Source organism: Protopterus annectens, chromosome 11.part0 (genome assembly GCF_019279795.1).
Source record: "Protopterus annectens isolate FY-2018-M chromosome 11.part0, PAN1.0, whole genome shotgun sequence".
Classification (NCBI taxonomy): domain Eukaryota; kingdom Metazoa; phylum Chordata; order Ceratodontiformes; family Protopteridae; genus Protopterus; species Protopterus annectens.
The window spans coordinates 456,981,305-457,001,465 of NC_056745.1; the positions used below are offsets into that span (position 1 = coordinate 456,981,305).

Below are 20,161 nucleotides of genomic sequence, written 5' to 3' on the forward strand. Positions count from 1 at the left end.
TCGAAGTCTGAATATCTTTTGATCCAAGTATATAGCAAGTTAAATGTGTTAGTTCAAGTATTATATTTAATGGTGTCTGATGCGTGTTTAAAAGTCTGCTGTAATATTAAAGCTTTGACTTATTTATAACACTTGATTTTGCTCTTGGTATTGCAGAATTTCTCATGCGCATTATGGTCAGCACTGCAATCCCATCATAAATCAGCCCGTCTTGCTAGAAAGAAATAACAAACTGCCATCTACTGAGCTGCCAAATGCTGGTTTAGATCCTCTAATGAAGCAGCAATCAACCAACATCTTCTTTCACTGGAAAAATAAATTGACCCACTCTTCCTCCAGGTAGGTGGCCACAAACAGTACAATAGCAAGCAATGTAGTTCATGTAAGACAGGTTACTTATAAGCTCCTATCTAAATGTAAAGGGTAATATATATACATGTGTGTGCACACGCATGTGTGTTTGTAAGTATATATATATATATATATATATATATATATATATATATATATATAGATATATATTTATGTGTGTGCATCTTTTGAAAAAAAAACAGTGAAAAGAATTTGACTCAGCAGATGGAAGCAATTGAGAAAGATGATGGTATCCATATTAACAAATGGAAGTAGTCATGTCTGATGACATAATCAGTGACTAAACCTTCATTGTATTGCTTGAATTACTGGGTTAAGATGTTCATGGGGGAAGGGGGACACAATTTAACAGTCAGTGGTTATACCAAGGGATGATACTATGAAATACACCTCCTCCTTTTCATAGGTTCATAGGTGTGTACTAGGCTAATGGCTCTGGAGCCTTTACAAGCCTAGCCCATAGAAGTACCCTGGATTTGTGCCGCCCGACGTTAGTTCCCAGTGCCTCTATCAAGTAGAGCCACTGGAGTGATCCCAGGGTAAACTTTCTATTTCCCATCCACTCATCCAGATTTCTCTTGAAGAGGGCCAGTGAGATGCTCTGCTTGACATGTATGGGAAGTCTATTCCAGAGCATGGGCAGTCTCTGGGTTATGAACCTGTCCCTCCAGCATGTTATGTTGATTGTGGTAATGAGGCTGAGGTCTCTGGAGTGTGTACTGCAGAGGGATTGGGATTTCTTTAGATGTAGCATTTCTAACACAGCTGAGTCAGACTTGGCTTTGTAAGTCAAGCAGAGATCGCCTCTTAGTAGACGATATGAGACAGAAAATAGCTGGAGTTTTTTGAGTCTGTCTGTGTAGGACGTGTTTAAGGCCTAGGATCCTCTTTGTGAGGTACTTTTGTGGCCTTTCCAGCTGTTGCATATGTCTACTGATGTACATGCCAAATGGGGCATTATATTTGATGACTAGCCTAATGAGGGAAGAGTTGAGAGGGATGATGACCTCTTTCTTCTTGGATGCAAAACCCTTGGTAATAAGATGTGCCACATAGAAGGACTTTCTGACCACAGTGGCAATGTGGTGGTTGAAGGAGAGGTTGTTGTCAACCTGTGTCCCCAGATCTCTTATAATGCTTTCTGTGTTCAGCAGGCTCTCATCGATGTGGTAATTAGTGGGAACTGATTTTTTCCCAAAGGGGATGACGACGCATTTTTTGGCATTAAGCTTAAGGTCATGGTTTTGACACCAGTCATTGGTCTCAGTGAGGCCTTTCTGTAGGCTGTCTATATCACTTGAGGAGTAATTAATGGCTCCCAGCTTGCAGTTGTCTGAGAACTTGGTCAGCCAGAGTCCCTCCGTGTTGGCCTGGACTTCTGAGAAGCAGATGGCAAACAGGAGAGGACCCAGGACCGATCCCTGTGGGACTCCACCCGTGACTGGTCAGCAGTCTGACTTGAAGTCCACTACTTTCACACTGTGGGTTCTATCTGTGAGCCAATTTGCAACCCACCTAGTGATACAGGGGTTGATGCCTAGTTTTGGTCAATAATTTCTGAGTGGGGAATGGTGGGGAATGGTATCAAAGACCTTGCCCAGATCGAGGTAGTCTGTATGAACTGCCTTGCCCTCATCCACAGCTCTGGTGACTGACTCAAAGAAGTCAACCAGGTTGAGCAGGCATTATCTAGTTTTACAAAACCAAATTGAAAGTCAAAGCCTGCTGCTTGGCATGATGTGATTTCATCCTCCACAAATATACACACGCGGGCACACACACACACACACACACACACACACACACACACACACACACACACACACACACACACACATGTAATGTGTCAGACTAGGTAGGATCCTCTTTGTAAATGTCTTGATCTTCCACTGCTTGCCCTTTTAAGCATTTCTAGGGCTATGATTTATTAATTGGGATTCTACATTGTGGTTTCAGTATATGTTACTCAGCTATTTTACTGTAAAATATTCAACCAACCCAATAAAAGCTGTTTTGTGTAAAGCTGAAATTAACTGAATTTGTAAGTAAAGTGGAACTGAACAATTTCCTTTCTGGGGATTTCAGTACCAGAAATAGAAAATTAAGACAAGCAGCTTTTTGAAACAGACTCTCTGTGTACCCTTTTTTTCTGGCAAAATAGTTCACTTAAGGATCCACCTTACATTCTCTATAATACCTCCGCAGTATGCCATAGTTTCTGAGTAGGAGTGTCAGTTCATAGGTTCATAGATTAGTACTAGACTAACTGCCCTTTTGGGCCGTATGAACCCTAGACAGTTACCCCATGTGAGAATCAAACCCTGCACCTTGTGTCTTTAAGGTAAACAGCTTAACCATTATGTCATTATGGTGCAAAAAGGCTGTGGGTTTTTTTCCTACAGTGAGTTTGTGAGTTATTAAATATTTTTAACGTTCAACGTGTCCGCATTTTTGGAGTTTGCGTTTTGTTTCTATACTAGAGTTGTCTCCATATGTGAGTTTGTGAGTTATTAAATATTTTTAACGTTCAACATGTCCGTATTTTTGGAGTTTGCGTTTTGTTTCTATACTAGAGTTGTCTCCATTAACATTAACGGTTAACCTTAGTGCTGGACTTGTCTGTTTTTGCTGGTTCATTTCCTACACCAGGCAGATTGAGTGCTGACTCTGTAGTACAGAATAAGTGGGGTGCTGCACTCCTGCACTCCTGTGCATATCATCCATCGGATTAAATGTTAAACCAAGGCGTCTTCTCTTTGAGTTGGTGCTAGCACAGGTGTAGGTTAAAGATCCCATGGCACCTATTGAAAAGAGTAGGGGGAAAGTTCCCTGATGCCCTGGCCAAAGTTCCCCTAGTAGCAGAAATGCCACCTCAGGTGATACTAATCTGGGCTACTCTTATTGCAATTTGGTCCACAGCAAATAAATTTTTCTGGATGACAAGCTAAAGTAAATATATCTATTATACCAATAGTATATTCTGTGAAATCAGAATAATATTTATTTCTGGAAAAGTAGTATTTTTGTCATTATAAATGTTAAAGCAAAAGATGCATGTTTTACTTGTTCATACAGAAGTGTATATATTTGAGATTGCCCTGTCTCTTTATCCCTGGTAATTATAAGTCATGCATTACACTGCAGAAAGCTGATTACCCAATTATGTTGCCCAGAAAACTCTATAAAAATATATAGAAGCAATATATAGAAAATGACATGTATGTTGGATGAAATTAAGGTCAGAATTGCCTTTTAATATTTATAAACGTCAAAATTTGTAAAATGTTTGGTTTAAAATAAGAGTAAACCTATCAGTTCTTTTCAGGGTAACACTTGCAAAAGCTACCAACACCTTCCATGTATAGCAGTGCTGTAAATTCAGGCCAAACCAATATGTAAGTCTGTATAAAACCAATATGTACGTCTGTATAAAACCAATATGTACGTCTGTATAAAACCAATATGTACGTCTTGTATAAAACCAATATGTACGTCTGTATAAAACCAATACGTACGTCTGTATAAAACCAATATGTACGTCTGTATAAAACCAATACATACGTCTGTATAAAACCAATATGTACGTCTGTATAAAACCAATACGTACGTCTGTATAAAACCAATACGTACGTCTGTATAAAACCAATATGTACGTCTGTATAAAACCAATACGTACGTCTGTATAAAACCAATATGTACGTCTGTATAAAACCAATACGTACGTCTGTATAAAACCAATACGTACATCTGTAAAAAACCAATATGTACGTCTGTATAAAACCAATATGTACGTCTGTATAAAACCAATATGTACGTCTGTATAAAACCAATACGTATGTCTGTATAAAACCAATATGTACGTCTGTATAAAGCCAATACGTACGTCTGTATAAAACCAATACGTACGTCTGTATAAAACCAATACGTACGTCTGTATAAAAGTGCTATTTTCATTCTTTTTAACTATTGTGGCACTTAAGAATAACAGTTTTCTCATTACATTGTGAAATATAGCCGTTTTTTTTTTGCTTTTGGACCTCACTTTACAGTTTTACTATGCTTTATTGGTATCTATCCTGGTATCATTCTCTGGAAATTTCCTGAGAGTACATCAAACCATTTTAAAGATGCAACCATTTATATTAAGGGTGAAAAAATAGCCAGAGGAGTAAACAGTTTAGGAACAGTTTTCTCGAAAACTGTTCACAGTAAATGGATTTAAAACACTGGCACTATGAAGTCGGCCAGTCAGACATGGATATTTATGTTCTAGCATGCATTCACAATATAGTTGAAGTTTAGAAGGCATTTCCCAGTGTCAAAATGTAGAGGGAACACATTATGTGAGACATGACACAAACAAGCGGCATTAGGAAAGACTACATGTCTGGACAGGATTATATGAGAGACTATTAAACCACTGTTTAAGATATTTACACATTCAGCAAAACCTTTCTGAAGCTTTAAAAATGTTAGCAGATCTACAGCTGGTTTCATAAAACTGTTTTTTTTAAAGGAAACCACACACACACATACACACACCGCTCGTGCGTGTGTGTGTGTGTGTGTGTGTGTGTGTGTGTGTGTGTGTGTGTGTGTGATATGTGTTCTTAATATTTTGATAATTTGCTGTATTACTAACATCAGAATCATTCTGTTTGCTATTATATTTTAATTTGCTGTACCTCTAAATGGCCACTATGGGTACTGCCATGTTGATATGATATAATTTTTCCACCTATTCATGTCAGGGTTGCCAGATTTCCAAAATCACAGGTCGGGACAGCCACCATTTCAAGCGCCAAAAAAAAAATGTCAGAAACAAATTTAAGAAGGTTGTTTAAGTGTAGCCTCCGTTAAGAAGTGGGTTCAGGCCACCATCAATACCCTTTACAATTACGCAGATGATTGCATTAAGTAGGAAGTAGCCTTGTTCTTGGCAAGTGACAGATTCAGCATGTCTTTAACTTGTGCCCTAATGAGTGTTGATCACGGAGCTTTCTTGACCCTTCCAAAAACATTTGTTGCTTTGGTAGCGGAGGGGGTACTTGGTCTCTCTCTTTTCCTTGACACTCGAATATCTGGAGATAGGGCATCAGTGATAGTGTGTGTCAGCAAACAGCAGATAAATTATGGAACCTGTCAGTTTTAGATCTGGACCTAGCTGTCTTGGCTTCCATAAAATTCTTTCCCTGTCCAAATTGTGCCTTGGATAGTTGTCATTCTCAGCCTATGGTTGATTCTTTCAGCTTGCTTTATAAAGAACTGTTTAGAAACCCCTAACAACCTGTGCAGTTTATTCATAATAAAGCTTATTGGCTCATTTCCTTCTACTTTCTATGGTAGCCCTATAATATGAATATGAATATTATTTCTCCTAACTCTATTTTCAAAATTGTCAATTCTACCCTACATATGTAGGGTATATGTCATTTTATATATACATATATATGTGTGTATGTATGTTTTTAACCTCACTCATATTGTTTCCACAAATTTATTGCTATAGAAGCTGCTCTCTCTCTCTTTTCTACAGGCCTCATCTCCAGTTCTTTTATCTCTGTTACAATATGCAGTACTTCAATTACAGATGGTTTAGATCTTTGATTTCCATTTTCTAGTAATTTCTTTTTTTGGCAACTATTAACATTAAACTCAGTAATGCTTTACTATGTCTGCTCAATTCAGATTGTATGTCCCAGCTCAAAATAATAATTTCTTTAAATACAGTCATTTCTTTCTCCCAAAAGGATTTTGCCAAAGTGTTTGGTAATGACTTTTTAAAACCTTCCAACCCAAATACATTTTCGAAAAATGTGCACCCAGTTATCTTTCTTCCCTGTCATACCTCTAGCATTTGTTATCTAGCTGAGGAAAAATCCTCTGAAGTCTGCTAGGGGTATAAAATACCAATGCAAGCATTTCTGCGCAAAACCCCTAAATATTGTGGACTTTGTTGCATATGTGGGAGCTTACAAATTTCTTTCCAAGTGTTCCTTTGTGAACTGCCTTGCAATTTTATCTTTTCCAAGTATTTTCTACCCTACTAATTGATTCTTACAGTTGTCATGTAATATTTTATATGCCCTACTAATTATCCATTTCTTCAATGACAGCTTCTTTTCTAGACTAAATTAAAAACTCTTTCAGAGCTTTCCTGTCCCTTTCAATGTGCCTATACTCTACCAGCCCCTAGTAGGCTTTTATTGCCTTTACCCTACAACAAGACAAAATGAGGCACAATCCTTAATGATTTGCCAGAAAACCACAAATTTTACGTGGAACAGACAAAATAAATATGAGGAACAGACCAGAAATATGATGCAAAAATCTGGACATTCTGAGAAAATCTAGATAGTTGATAGGTGTGAATGATATATTTGTATGCAATTTGACTGGCCTATAACTGGTTTTCTTTCTGACACTTCACCTCACCCAGAGTAAATATATGATGTACAAAACGGTCAAAATCAGGTAGACATTCCATAATGATGTAAGCAGTCAATTCCTTTAGATTTGAATTAACCCTGGCATACTTCTGGAATGTTTGTGGAGGGTTTAGGATTGGGTAGGTTTTAATACTGTTGAACTTTTTTTTTATTTTTAATGAAGTGACAGTGTGTGCGTTATATTTATTTATTTATTTATTTACTGGGATAGTGTGACTGGATACATATCCATTTTCAGTGGAGGCCCGGGGAGAAAAGCTCCAAATAGACAAACTTACATAGATTACACAAGAAGCTGGATAACATTAGAAAATTTAAAACAAAGTGATTATGTACAATGACTTAGTAGTGTTCCCTAGTAGGGACTCACAATTGTCATGGACAGACACAATTAAAAGCAAGAGATGTCAGATTGGATATAGAGCTTGATGACGTAGTTGCATGTTATGATATTTACAGATTATGCTTTCAGTTTATAACTTAATCAGGGTTGGTACATGGACAAGGCAAGTTCACTTTGAGATACTGTTTGAGGTTTTTTTAAGAGACTTTTGGAGGATTGTAGGGTTATATAGTTTGGCAACGAATTCCAGGTTTTGCCAACAAAGTTGGCAAACAGGGATCCACCAGCATAGTTATTAGCTTTGTGGGTTTGGACCAGTAGTTTGTTGGCTGACCATAGGGATCTCAGGTTGCTATATGGCTTACTAATATTTATAAGTGAGGGGGTATCCTCAGGGTGGTACAGAATTTTGTGCGCTATTAAGAGCTGATTGAATTGAATTAAGCTGGGCAGTTCTAGCCACTCTAGTTGTTTCAGGTTCTGGCAGTGGTGGGTTGTATAGGTGGAGCCAGTGGCGAATCTGGCAATATGGTTATAGCTATGGGACAGCTTACCTAGTTCGCATTTGTTGAGGTTTGAGAGTACAGGCGAGGCATATAAAAGAGTAGAGAGTAGGTGTGACTGGACAATTGCAGTCCTAGCCAGTGGGGTTAAAAATGTCTTGTTTCTATACAGTGATACAAGATTTTTATTGATGGTTGGTATTGTTTTGTTGACCTGTAGGTCAAATTTGAGATTATTGTCTATGATAACCCCTAGACGTTTGGTGTGTTGATCTGGGGAGATAGTGGTACCATTGTTAGATGTGACAGAGAATGAAAGTGTGGCAGATCTACTAGTGGGGTGAAGAGTAGAAGTTTAGTTTTATTGGGGTTCAGCAGTAGGCGTTGGTTGGTGAGCCAGTTCTCAATAGTGTTAAATGTATTTTAGGTTAGGATTTGCAGTTCGGATGGGGAGGTGGCTGAGCAGATCAGAGTGGAACCATCTGCATACTGAATACAGGTAGCTTTAGGGATAGCAGTGTGAAGATTATTGATAAAAATAGAGAAGAGTAGTGGACCTAGTATGGAGCCTTGAGGGACACCAAGTGTGAGAGGTAGCTGGCTGGAGAGTTTGTCCTGCCATAGTACCACCTGTTGTCTACCAGTCAGGTAGGACTGGAACCACTGGATAGCAGGCTTGTTGAGGGAAACAGATTTTAGTGAAAGAATGAGAAGTTCATGGTTGACCATGTCAAAGGCTTTTGATAGGTCAAGAAAGATGGTGGACGATAGCCTATTGTCATTCCTGTTTTGGTTTATGGCATTAGTAAAGGAAAGGAGGGCTGAACTGGTGCTGTGGTATGGCCTGAAACCATGCTGGGAGTTGGATAGTAAGTTATTCTGTGTAAGGTATTGCATTAGTTGCTAATGTACACACTTCTCCATTATTATGGCTAGTGGGGAAAGAATGGCAATGGGTCTATAGTTGGATATGCCTGTAGAGCTACCACCTTTATGGAGTGGGATGACGTGGGATATTTTCCAGAGGGAGGGGATAGTGCTTTCGGATAAGGTTCTGTTGATCAGGATAGATATGGGATATGCAATGGCATCTGCAGCTATTTGTAGGTACTCTGCAGGGAGGATGTCAGCAGTGAGGGTGGTAGGTTTTAGTTTTTTATAAGTGTTTTGATAAAACTAGTGGATATTGGTTGGAAGTTAAATTGGGGGTGATTAGTGGGTAGATTAGGAGTGTGGTTTAAGTTTGTGGGGGTTAGTTGATTTGCTAGGGATTGGATTGTTTCAGTGAAAAAGTTATTATAAGCACCGGCTATGGTCTCTGGGGAACTATGGGTGTGGTTATCTGGGGTGGGGGTGGTAGAATGACCTGGATGAAGTAGTTGATTTAAGCCTGCCCAGAACTTTTGAGGGTTGTTTTGGTGTTTTTGTAGGATACTTTGGTAGAAGCTTTTTTATCTAGTAAAATAGATTTTTTGTATCATTCCTAAGTTGACGATATTTTAGATGGTCAAGTGGGGCTTTAGTTGTTCTCCAGCTGGCCCAGGCTCTGTTTCTAGTTTTGATTTTAGATTTGATATCTTTTGTGAGCCATGGTGCTGTGTTTGATCTAGATTTTATTGTACGTGCTGGAGCATGGGAATCAAGGATACTTAGGAATTTAGTGCTAAAGTGAGCAATAGCCTCTTCTAATGGTAGATTTTTTTAGTTTTGACCAGTCAACTGCTTTTAGTTCATTTAGGAATATAGCAGTGTCAACGTTTTTCCTGTTTCTAAGTGTTTTATAATTGGTCTGGTGAGAGTTTCCTGCCTTATGTTTTATGATCATCATCTTCTTTCGGCTGTTCCCGTTAGGGGTCGCCACAGCAGATCTTCTGTTTCCATTTTTTCCTGTCCTCTGCATCATGCTCTTTCACACCAACCACCTGCATGTCCTCTCTCACCACATCCATAAACCTTATCTTAGGCCTTCCTCTTTTCCTCTTCCCTGGCAGCTCCATCCTTAGCATCCTTTTCCCAGTATACCCAGCATCCCTCCTCAGCACATGTCCAAACCAACGCAATCTCGCCTCTCTTGCTTTGTCTCCAAACTGTCCAACCTGAGATGACCCTCTAATATACTGATTCCTAATCCTGTCCACCCTAGTCACACCCAGTGCAAATCTTACCATCTTTAACTCTGCCACGTCCAGCTCTGACTCCTGCCTTTTCGTCAATGCCACCATCTCCATCCCATATAACATAGCTGGTCTCACTACCCTCTTGTAGACCTTCCCTTTCACTCTTACTGATACCCGTCTGTCACAAATCACTCCTGACACTCTTCTCCACCCATTCCACCCTGTCTGTACTCTGTTCTTCACCTCTCTTCCACACTCACCATTACTCTGAACCGTTGATTCCAAGTACTTAAACTCATCCACCTTTACCAACTCTACTCCCTGCATCCTCACCATTCCTCTACCCTCCCTCACATTTACACACATATATAATGTTTTAGCCCTGCTGACCTTCATTCCTCTCCTCTCTAAAGCATATCTCCACCTCTCCAGGGTCTCCTCAACCTGGTCCCTACTCTCACTAGATATCACAATGTCATCTGCAAACATCGTAGTCCATGGGGCCTCCTGTCTGATCTCATCTGTCAACCTGTCCATCACTACTGCAAATAAGAAAGGGCTCAGAGCTGATCCTTGATGTAATCCCACCTCCACCTTAAACGTATCTGTCACTCCCACCGCAGTCGTCACCAATGTCAAACTACCCTCATACATATCCTGTACCACTCTTACATACTTCTCTGCCACTCCTGACTTCCTCATACAATACCACAACTCCTCTCTAGGCACCCTGTCATATGCTTTCTCTAAGTCCACAAAGACACAATGCAACTCCTTCTGACCTTCTCTGTATTTCTCCAACAATGCTCTCAGAGCAAATATTGCATCTGTAGTGCTCTTTCCTGGCATGAAATCATACTGCTGATCACTAATCATCACCTCCCTTCTTAACCTAGCTTGCGCTACTCTTTCCCATAACTTCAAGCTGTGACTGATCAATTTTATCCCTCTGTAGTTACTGCAGCTCTGCACATCACCCTTATTCTTAAAGATAGGTACCAAAACACTTTTTCTCCACTCCTCAGGCATCCTCTGACTTTCCAAAATTTCATTAAACAATCTGGTTAAAAATTCCACTGTCATTTCACCTAAGCACCTCCATGCTTCCACTGGTATGTCATCTGGGCCAACAGCCTTTCCATTCTTCATTCTCTTCATAGCTGACCTTACTTCCTCCTTGCTAATCAGTTTCACTTCCTGATTCACTATCCCCACATCATCCAACCTTCTTTCTCTCTTATTCTCTTCATTCATCAGCCCTTCAAAGTACTCTTTCCATCTACTCAACACATTCTCCTCACTTGTGAGTACGTTTCCCTCACTATCCTTTATCACCCTTACCTGCTGCACATCTTTCCCAGCTTTGTCCCTCTGTCTAGCCAATTGGTACAGGTCCTTTTCTCCCTCTTTAGTGTCCAATCTCTCATACAACTCTCCATATGCCTTATCCTTAGCCTTCGCCACCTCTCTCTTTGCCATGCGTCTCATCTCCTTATACTCATGTCTACTTTCTTCGTCTCTTTGGCAATCCCACTTCTTCTTCGCCAGCCTCTTCCTCTGTAAACACTCCTGCACTTCCTCATTCCACCACCAGGTCTCCTTGTCCTCCTTCCTCTGTCCAGATGTCACACCAAGCACCTTTCTAGCAGTCTCCCTTACTAGCTCTGCATTAGTTTCCCAGCTATTCGGTAACTCTTCACTGCCTCCCAGTGCCTGTCTTAACTCTTCCCTGAACTCCACCTCACAATCACCCTTTTTTAACTTCCACCATTTAATCCTTGGCACTGCTTTCACACTTCTCCTCCTCTTCTTGATGACCAACGTCATCCTACAGACCACCAATCTATGCTGCTTAACTACACTTTCCCCTGTCAACACTTTACAGTCTCCTTCAGACTGACCCTCCTACATAGGATATAATCCACCTGAGTGCATCTTCCTCCACTCTTGTACATCACCCTATGATCCTCCCTCTTCTTAAAATGTGTATTCACCACAGCCATGTCCATCCTTTTCGCAAAATCCACAATCATCTGACCTTCTGCATTCCTCTCCTTAACACCATACCTACCCATCACTTCCTCATCCCCTCTGTTCACTTCACCAACATGCCCATTGAGGTCTGCTCCAATCACTAGTCTCTCACCCTTGGGTACACTCACCACCACTTCATCCAACTCACTCCAAAATTTTTCTTTGTCATCCATAGCACACCCAACTTGTGGAGCATATGCACTAACAACATTCATCATTACACCATCAGTTTCAAGCTTCATAAACATCACTCTATCAGACACTCTCTTCACCTCCAAAACACTCTTGGCATACTGTTACTTTAGGATAAACCCTACCCCATTTCTCCTACCATCCACACCATGGTAGAACAATTTGAACCCACCTCCTATACACCTGGCCTTCTTCCCTTCCATCTGGTCTCTTGCACGCACAATATATCAACCTTCCTTCTCTCCATCATATCAACTAGTTCTCTCCCTATGTCAGTCATACTGCCAACATTCAAAGTTCCTACCCTCACTACTACACTCCTAACCTTCCTCTACTCTTCCTGCCTTCAGGCATGCCTTCCCCCTCCTCTTCTTCTTCGGCCAACAGTAGCCCAATTTCCACCAGCACTCTGTTGGCTGTCAGTACTGGTGGCGGTCATTGTTAACCCGGGCCTCGACCGATGTGGTATGGAAACATGAAATGTTCTCCGCATAAGTAATTTGGCAGAGGTTTTACACCGGATGCCCTTCCTGATGCAACCCTCCCCATTTATCCGGGCTTGGGACTGGCACAAAGAAATGCACTGGCTTGTGCATCCCCAGTGGCTGGGTAGGTTAGTAAATGGTCGTTAAGGTCATCAGGGAGAGTGCCAGCTGTGTACATTTGGGGTTGATTATTAACTAGGATCCAGTCTAGGATACTTTCCCTGTTGGTCGGTTTGTTTATCCTATTAGGAGAGGTTATGGTCTGTTTAAACCCAGATAAGTTTATAGGGGTGAGGGGGGGGGTTTGGAGGAGCAGGGGTGCCAGTCGGTATTGAAGTCACCAAGAACTATGGTTTCTTGGGGATAGGAAGTGGATAACCAGTATAGGATATCCTCTAAGGTATTTAAGTTGTTGCCTGGTGGAATGTAAGCACAGATGATGTTCAAGCATTCGTTCTGGTTATTCTGTAGTTTGGTTATGAGGAGGTCTGCATTATTGAATTGGGGTGGTTGAATGGTGTCTCTATTAACAGTTAGAGTATTTTTGTAAAGGACTGCTATCCCACCTCCTTTCCTTGTAGTACAGTCTAACCAGTGAATATTATATCCTGGTGGTAATATTTCATTATCAGCAGTACTAGGTTTTAGCCAGGTGTCCATAAGACAGACACATAATGTCTGGGGAGTGGGTTGCTAGGAGGGCGTGTAGGTTGGGAATCTTATTGTTAATACTTCTAATATTTAGGTGAAATGCTAGGAGGGAACTAGTGGGAGTAGACAGGGTTAGCTTGACTGTGGGGGTTGTGGTTGGGGAGTAAAGGTTATTGGGTGTGGGTGGGCCAGGGTTGGGATGGATGTCCCCATGTGTTATAAGGTTATGTGCTGGAAGTACTAGAAAACAGTGCAGTGTTTCATTCATTGTCAGTCGCAGATTCTGCAGAAAGATTTTGAATAGGCTTATTTGTTCTGATATAAATGTAGATCTACTTTATAGTAACTTGCATTTGTAAGAGCTATGTTGCAAGGGTGGGTTGTTTGAAATTCTGTGAATACAATTATTCATGGTGTCACATACTGCTGAGAACTGTTTTAAACACGCGGGTTATCTTTTATGCTTTGTTTACATTTTTGGGGGGGGTTTACTTCTTTCACTGTCAAAATGAGTAGTGTTGATTTTGTAATGTAAGATTATAGCAATATATTCCTGCATTTATGGCATGTAAGTGGGTCACAGGATTTGAATAACTTTGCAAAAGGAAAAGGTAGATGAGTTTCTTGTAATGGGTAGTGACAGGTTAGTATGACCTTTTATTTCAAAGTTGGAGCGTCTGACTGAGCCGTGCAGCTATGTCTTTATAATTTTCGTAGTAGAGTTGGACAGTTATGAAAATTATCAATAAGTTGACCAAATTTATGTTTTCCACTTAAATGAATAGCTTATCTAAATTAGTTTTCTGTAGGCTTTTTTGTTCAATCAAGATTTTCAGAGTGCAATGCTTGACTTGGGATTTGTCTGTTGAATTTGGGACTGTCCCGCTCAAATCGGGACATCTGGCAACCCTGATACATCCTATTCTCACAATGGACTATGTATCCTCATAGCACAACACAGCCTAGATGTAAGAAATAAAGTGATTCTTCTGCATTTAGTTACATTGAAAGTGCAGTGAGTCTTGTTTCCTTGAACTGTCTGTTATGACTGTGTTGGTGATTCCTGTTCATGCAGTTATATTGATTTGTGCTTTGAGCACCTAAAAACCCTTTTTATAGTGCATGTAAACTGTTGATATTCATCATATTGGTCACTGCTGCAGTAACGTTAGCTATATGGGTTATATTTGGCTCAGGATATAACAGACAGACAGCTTCCAAATCTTCACAGCAGCTTCCATGCACCCAAACCATTAGTCAGCTTACACTGAGCTTCCTAAAAATTACAAGTTTGAGCTCCAAGCCCGAGCTTTCCTGCTGTTGACAAGAGTGCTCCTCTGTGGGCTTTAAAAGATCAATGGCTGATTTGTATTGTTTAACAAATAAATGAAAAGCAAACCACCAAGGGATAAATGCTCCGAAGCCAGTCACACAGTAAGTTGTAAAAAAAGTAGATAATAACCCTTAGGAGCAACCCAGCACAAAATAAAGTTTCCAGCATCAGTTGAATACCAGTTAGATAGCAAAAAGTGTTGTAATGTCCAAGAATAAATCGTTCCAGATAAAATAAAGCATCTTTAATACAGGCACATAAAATAGGTAAGCGCTTTCGGCAAAAGGCTTTCTCAAACCATTAGCAAACAGATACTAAAACCTTTAACTGTCCTATATATAGTAAATAATTAATTGAATAATTAATCCCAATGACATCATCAAAAATTTTAAAGTCCGAGGCTAAATGAGATAGGCATATACTAATAGATACAGAAATACAAAAGTATTTCCATCATACGAAATCAAACATTAAAATAACATTCAAATAGAATGCACATACATAGGTATATAAAAAACATAATAAATAAAAATCCACTCCAAACACTGATAATAACTAAAACCAAATATATGAATTTCTATTTAACAACTAATCTCCTGTTTTTCAGAACAGATTTTAATGGAATTTTATCATTCAAACCTGGACTAACGTGTCTTGAATTTGATAATCCATTTGATTTCCATTCTTTCCGTATAATTTCTGATATCTCCCCCTCTAGAACTGGGGTTATTCACCTGAAGAACCATGAACTGAAATGTATGTTTAGTATCTGTCTCAAGAACATGCTTAGATAAGGCATTAGTGCTAGATCGAATACGTATTTGATAAAGGTGTTCTCTAATCCTGTCTCTGAACCTTCTATCAGTTTTACCTACATAGAATGCAGGGCAACAGGTGCACAATGCCAGATTGATTACATGTTCAGTGTTACAGTTAGCTACTACCTCAAACTGAAAACATTGTGAATTAACTGGATGAACAAACTTACTATGTAAATATAGGAACGTTACAATTATTACATGGGAATGTACCTTTTCTATGGGAGTTATTATTTAAGATTTCCAACATATTAGGGTAGCATAGAATTCTATGCAGATTATTCTTATTCTTGAATAAAATTTGTGGATTCTCACCCACAATTTCTTTAATTAATGGATCAACAGTCAAGACCTTCCAATGCTTATAAATAATCTCTCTGACATCATTAAAGTAATTTGTATAAAACGTAGAAAACTTCTGTATGACTTTCACATCATTACTTGTATTCCCAGAACAGAAACATCTAGAATACATGTCTCTACCAGACTCAGAGAAATATGGGGAGGCTCTCTCACTTCTGTATTGTTCAACACTTCAATAGCAGTCAGATATTTCATGTAAATTATATGATCTGGCTAGCAGTCTCCCTTTAAGATCTATTAGTTCATTCTCATACCCTTCTTGGGTTGGATTAAACCTTGAGGCTCTAATAGCTTGTCCTTTAATGATATTGTTAAAGGCAAACTTCGGGTGCATACTCCTTCTGTGTAGCAGTGTGTTCCTATAACAAGACTTCCTATACACACCAGTATTAAGTTTACCATTACTCAGTCTCACTATGTAAATATCCAAAAAGTGTATCTTATGAGTAGATTCATCCATTGAGAATTTTAAATAATCTGTAAGTGAGTTGATCTTATCAAAGAAAGTGTACAACTCACTTCTACTACCTGTCCACAAAAGAAAAAGTTCATCTACAAAATGTTTGTAGAAGATCACAAATTTCTGGTAACTATGTAGCGGGGACAAATATTCCCTTTCCGATATAGCTATAACCAAGTTGGCTACACCATCTTTCTGTACGAACATATCATTATTGAACACAAAAAACATTATTTTCTAGTACTATTTTGAGTAATGAACATAACAACTCTACTTTAGTAGATGTAAATTCAGTATATTGCATAAGATACTTTGGAATGTTCTGTGTGCCTGCTTGGTTAGGAATGACCGTAAACAATGATTTAACATCTAATGTCACTAGGAAATAAGCAAGGGTATCTTCTATTGAACCCATTCTAACATAAAGATCTAACAAAAACTGTTTTGTGTTTTTGAGAATAAATTAATTCTCGTCAACTAGGAGCCTTAAAGATTTTTCAATGTAAACTGAAATGGGTTCAGTAATCCAACCCCTACCAGCCACTATCGGTCTCATCGGGGGTGGGGGGTGGGTTGGGTCCTTATGTATCTTTGGTAAACCTTGGCTAACAGGTAATAAAGGATGCTCGACCCAGAAAAAAGTAAACATCTCTGCACTAATAATTTCTTAATTCTTTAAGTCCTCTAGGGTATCATACACCCACATAACATGATCTTGAACATCTCGCAAGGGAATAGGCATGTAAAACTTCTTCTCATCAAGCATTTCATACATATGTCTGTTGTATTCAACCATATCCATTACTACTACTGGCCTGCCTTTATCAGCTGGCTTAATAATAACGTTTCTGTCATCTAAATCTATAGCATTGCTAGTCTGACTAGACCTGGTGTGATCACTAGTAACAGCAGTATTAATACTATCTACTAAGGTCAATATATTAGATGCATCAGTTAATCTAACAGAGTCACTGCTATGACCTGTTATCCAAGATTTACCAAAGATACATAAGGACCCAACCCACCCCCCGATGAGACCGTTAGTCGCTGGTAGGGGTTGGATTACTGAACCCATTTCAGTTTACATTGAAAAATCTTTAAGGCTCCTAGTTGATGAGAATTCATTTATTCTGAAAGACACAAAACAGTTTTTGTTAGATCTTTATGTTAGAATAGATTCAATAGAAGATACCCTTGCTTATTTCCTAGTGACATTAGATGTTAAATCATTGTTTACGGTCATTCCTAACCAAGCAGGCACACAGAACATTCATAAGTATCTTATGCAATATAGTGAGTTTACATCTACTAAAGTAGAGTTGTTATGTTCATTACTCAAAATAGTACTAGAAAATAATGTTTTTTGTGTTCAATAATGATATGTTCATACAGAAAGATGGCGTAGCTATGGGCAAGTCTTGTGCCAATAGCTACGCCAACTTGGTTATGGCTATATCGGAAAGGGAATATTTATTCCCGCTACATAGTTACCAGAAATTTGTGATCTTCTACAAACGTTTTGTAGATAATCTTTTTCTTTTGTGGACAGGTAGTAGAAGTGAATTGTACACTTTCTTTGATGAGATCAACTCACAGATTATTGAAAATTCACAATGGATGAATCTACTCATAAGATACACTTTTTGGATATTTACATAGCGAGACTGAGTAATGGTAAACTTAATACTGGTGTGTATAGGAAGTCTTGTTATAGGAACACACTGCTACACAGAAGGAGTATGCACCTGAAGTTTGTCTTTAACAATATCATTAAAGGACAAGCTATTAGACCCTCAAGGCTTAATCCAACCCAAGAAGGGTATGAAAATGAACTAATAGATCTTAAAGGGAGACTGCTAGCCAGATCATATAATTTACATGAAATATCAGACTGCTACTGAAGTATTGAACAATACAAAAGTGAGAGAGCCTCCCCATATTTCTCTGAGTCTGGTAGATACATGTATTCTAGATGTTTCTGTTCTGGGAATACAAGTAATGATGTGAAAGTCATACAGAAGTTTTCTACGTTTTATACAAATGACTTTAATGATGTCAGAGAGATTATTTATAAGCATTGGAAGGTCTTGACTATTGATCCATTAATTAAAGAAATTGTGGGTGAGAATCCACAATTTTTATTCAAGAATAAGAAGAATCTGCATAGAATTCTATGCTACCCTAATATGTTGGAAATCTTAAATAATAACTCCCATAGAAAAGGTACATTCCCATGTAAGTAGAACTAAAACTCACCGAATCACAGAATAACCAGAAAAACGTGAGCACTCCAAAGGACACCAACTTTATTCACAAACAGTTCATCACTTTCCTCTCCACTAGAGACCTCCTCAGAACAAAAATCACAACCTTACCCAACCAAGTTAAATACACCCATAAATTATTCAATTAAGCAACAATTAAAATCCTTAAAGCAATATCAAACTTCCAATGTTAACATAGTCCACCACATTGTTTTAAAAATTCTTAAAAACAAGATTTAAACAAAATGTTACATTGTTTTATGTTAAAAATGTGTTTACATACATTAACAAACCAAAAACAAATTTAAAAAATTTTTTTTTTAAAAACCTAAGTTCTCAAATAAACTAACCTGACATTTGGTCAAGTTTAAGAATGCTAGCAATACTAATGGTTTCATTAATGCCTGGAAATCTAGAGGCATCCATAAACAATTGCCATTTTAATTTCATTATATCCAAGTGCACATCCAAAATACCCCCTTTTTCATCCTCATTGAGGTGTTGCAAGACCAAAAATTTGAAACAATGTGTGGTATGTTTGCTTATGTGCCTATATAGTGCACTGGTTACCCTACCATGCTTAATGTCACCTAAATGTTCTCCCATTCTAATTTTCAATTTCCTACTAGTTTTACCTATATAGAAAATGGGACATTTCTGACATTTAGCCATATAAATCACCCTTTTACTATTACAATTGTAGTGGCCCCCAATATGCAAACTATATCCATTAATTTTCACATAATCCCCAGTTTCAAATATGTGTGGACAAAAAGAACAAACACTACATTTGAAATTCCCCACTCTTCTATTTGTCTTGTGTGTAGATCTCACCCCCTCAAGAATGTTCATAATACATTTGTGTCTTCTAAAAACGTACTTGGGGTGTTTTCCAACTTTAGAACCTATACCTGCATCACACTTCAAGATATCCCAGTGGTCATTTAACACCTCAATGATGGAGTTAGCCATCCTATTATATGTTAGCAATAAAGACAAGTTAAAATCCTCCTTTACTTTCCTACAACTATTATTTCTAATGAATCCAAAGCCCAAAATTGGTTTGTATTCCCCATGCCTGCACTTAAAAATAACCTCTTTAGTTAAATTTTCCAAAAGCCAATCAGGATATCCCCTTTGCTTGAACATTTTACAAATAAAATCCAACTCAATCAAAAAATCAGCTTCTGAACTAACCATCCTAGCTGCCCATATCAATTGGCCTTTTACCACTCCTTTTTCTGATAATCAGGGTGGCAACTCCCATAATCTAAATACGAATTCGAAAACTTTTTTTTCCTATGTATTTTAGTTAAAAAAATTTTCCGGTAATAATCAATGGTTAAATTAACAGCTAAGTAAATAATGTGTTCGTTGTTGTATTCAAAGGTGAATTTGAAAAACTCTACAGTTCTATTAATGTATACTAAAAATTAATTAAGACTATCCTCGGTCCCTTTCCAAATCAGGAATAAATCGTCCAGGAATCTGGTGTAGTGTGTGATTTGGTTCTTATACTGGCTATTGAATAAGTACTCCTGTTCCCAGTATGACATTATCAAATTGGCAAAAATGGGGGCACAAGCGGCCCCCATTGCTACTCCTTTAACTTGCTTATAATATATCCCTTCAAACCATAGGTAATTGTTTTTCAACACTAAATCCATTAAAACAATTATTTTGTTGATCTCATCTTGATCAAAATTTTGGTTTTATGAAGCTGTTGTTCCAACCAAATAGTCCCTATATCTTGGGGAAAAACTGAAAACAGGTTTAC

The 20,161-nt window shown here is 38.5% G+C and overlaps 1 protein-coding gene across 1 annotated transcript in view; it reads left to right on the plus strand.

The window, feature by feature from the left end:
• LOC122814955 (homeodomain-interacting protein kinase 2-like) overlaps positions 1-19,814 on the plus strand; it is a 96,812-nt gene extending 76,998 nt beyond the window's left edge. Inside the window, exons 7-9 of the mRNA XM_044087214.1 lie at positions 157-339; positions 15,087-15,235; positions 19,774-19,814. Of these exons, the coding sequence (XP_043943149.1) occupies positions 157-339; positions 15,087-15,235; positions 19,774-19,814 (373 nt within the window). The remainder of the gene's footprint in view (positions 1-156; positions 340-15,086; positions 15,236-19,773) is intronic.
• Positions 19,815-20,161: the final 347 nt, after the last annotated feature.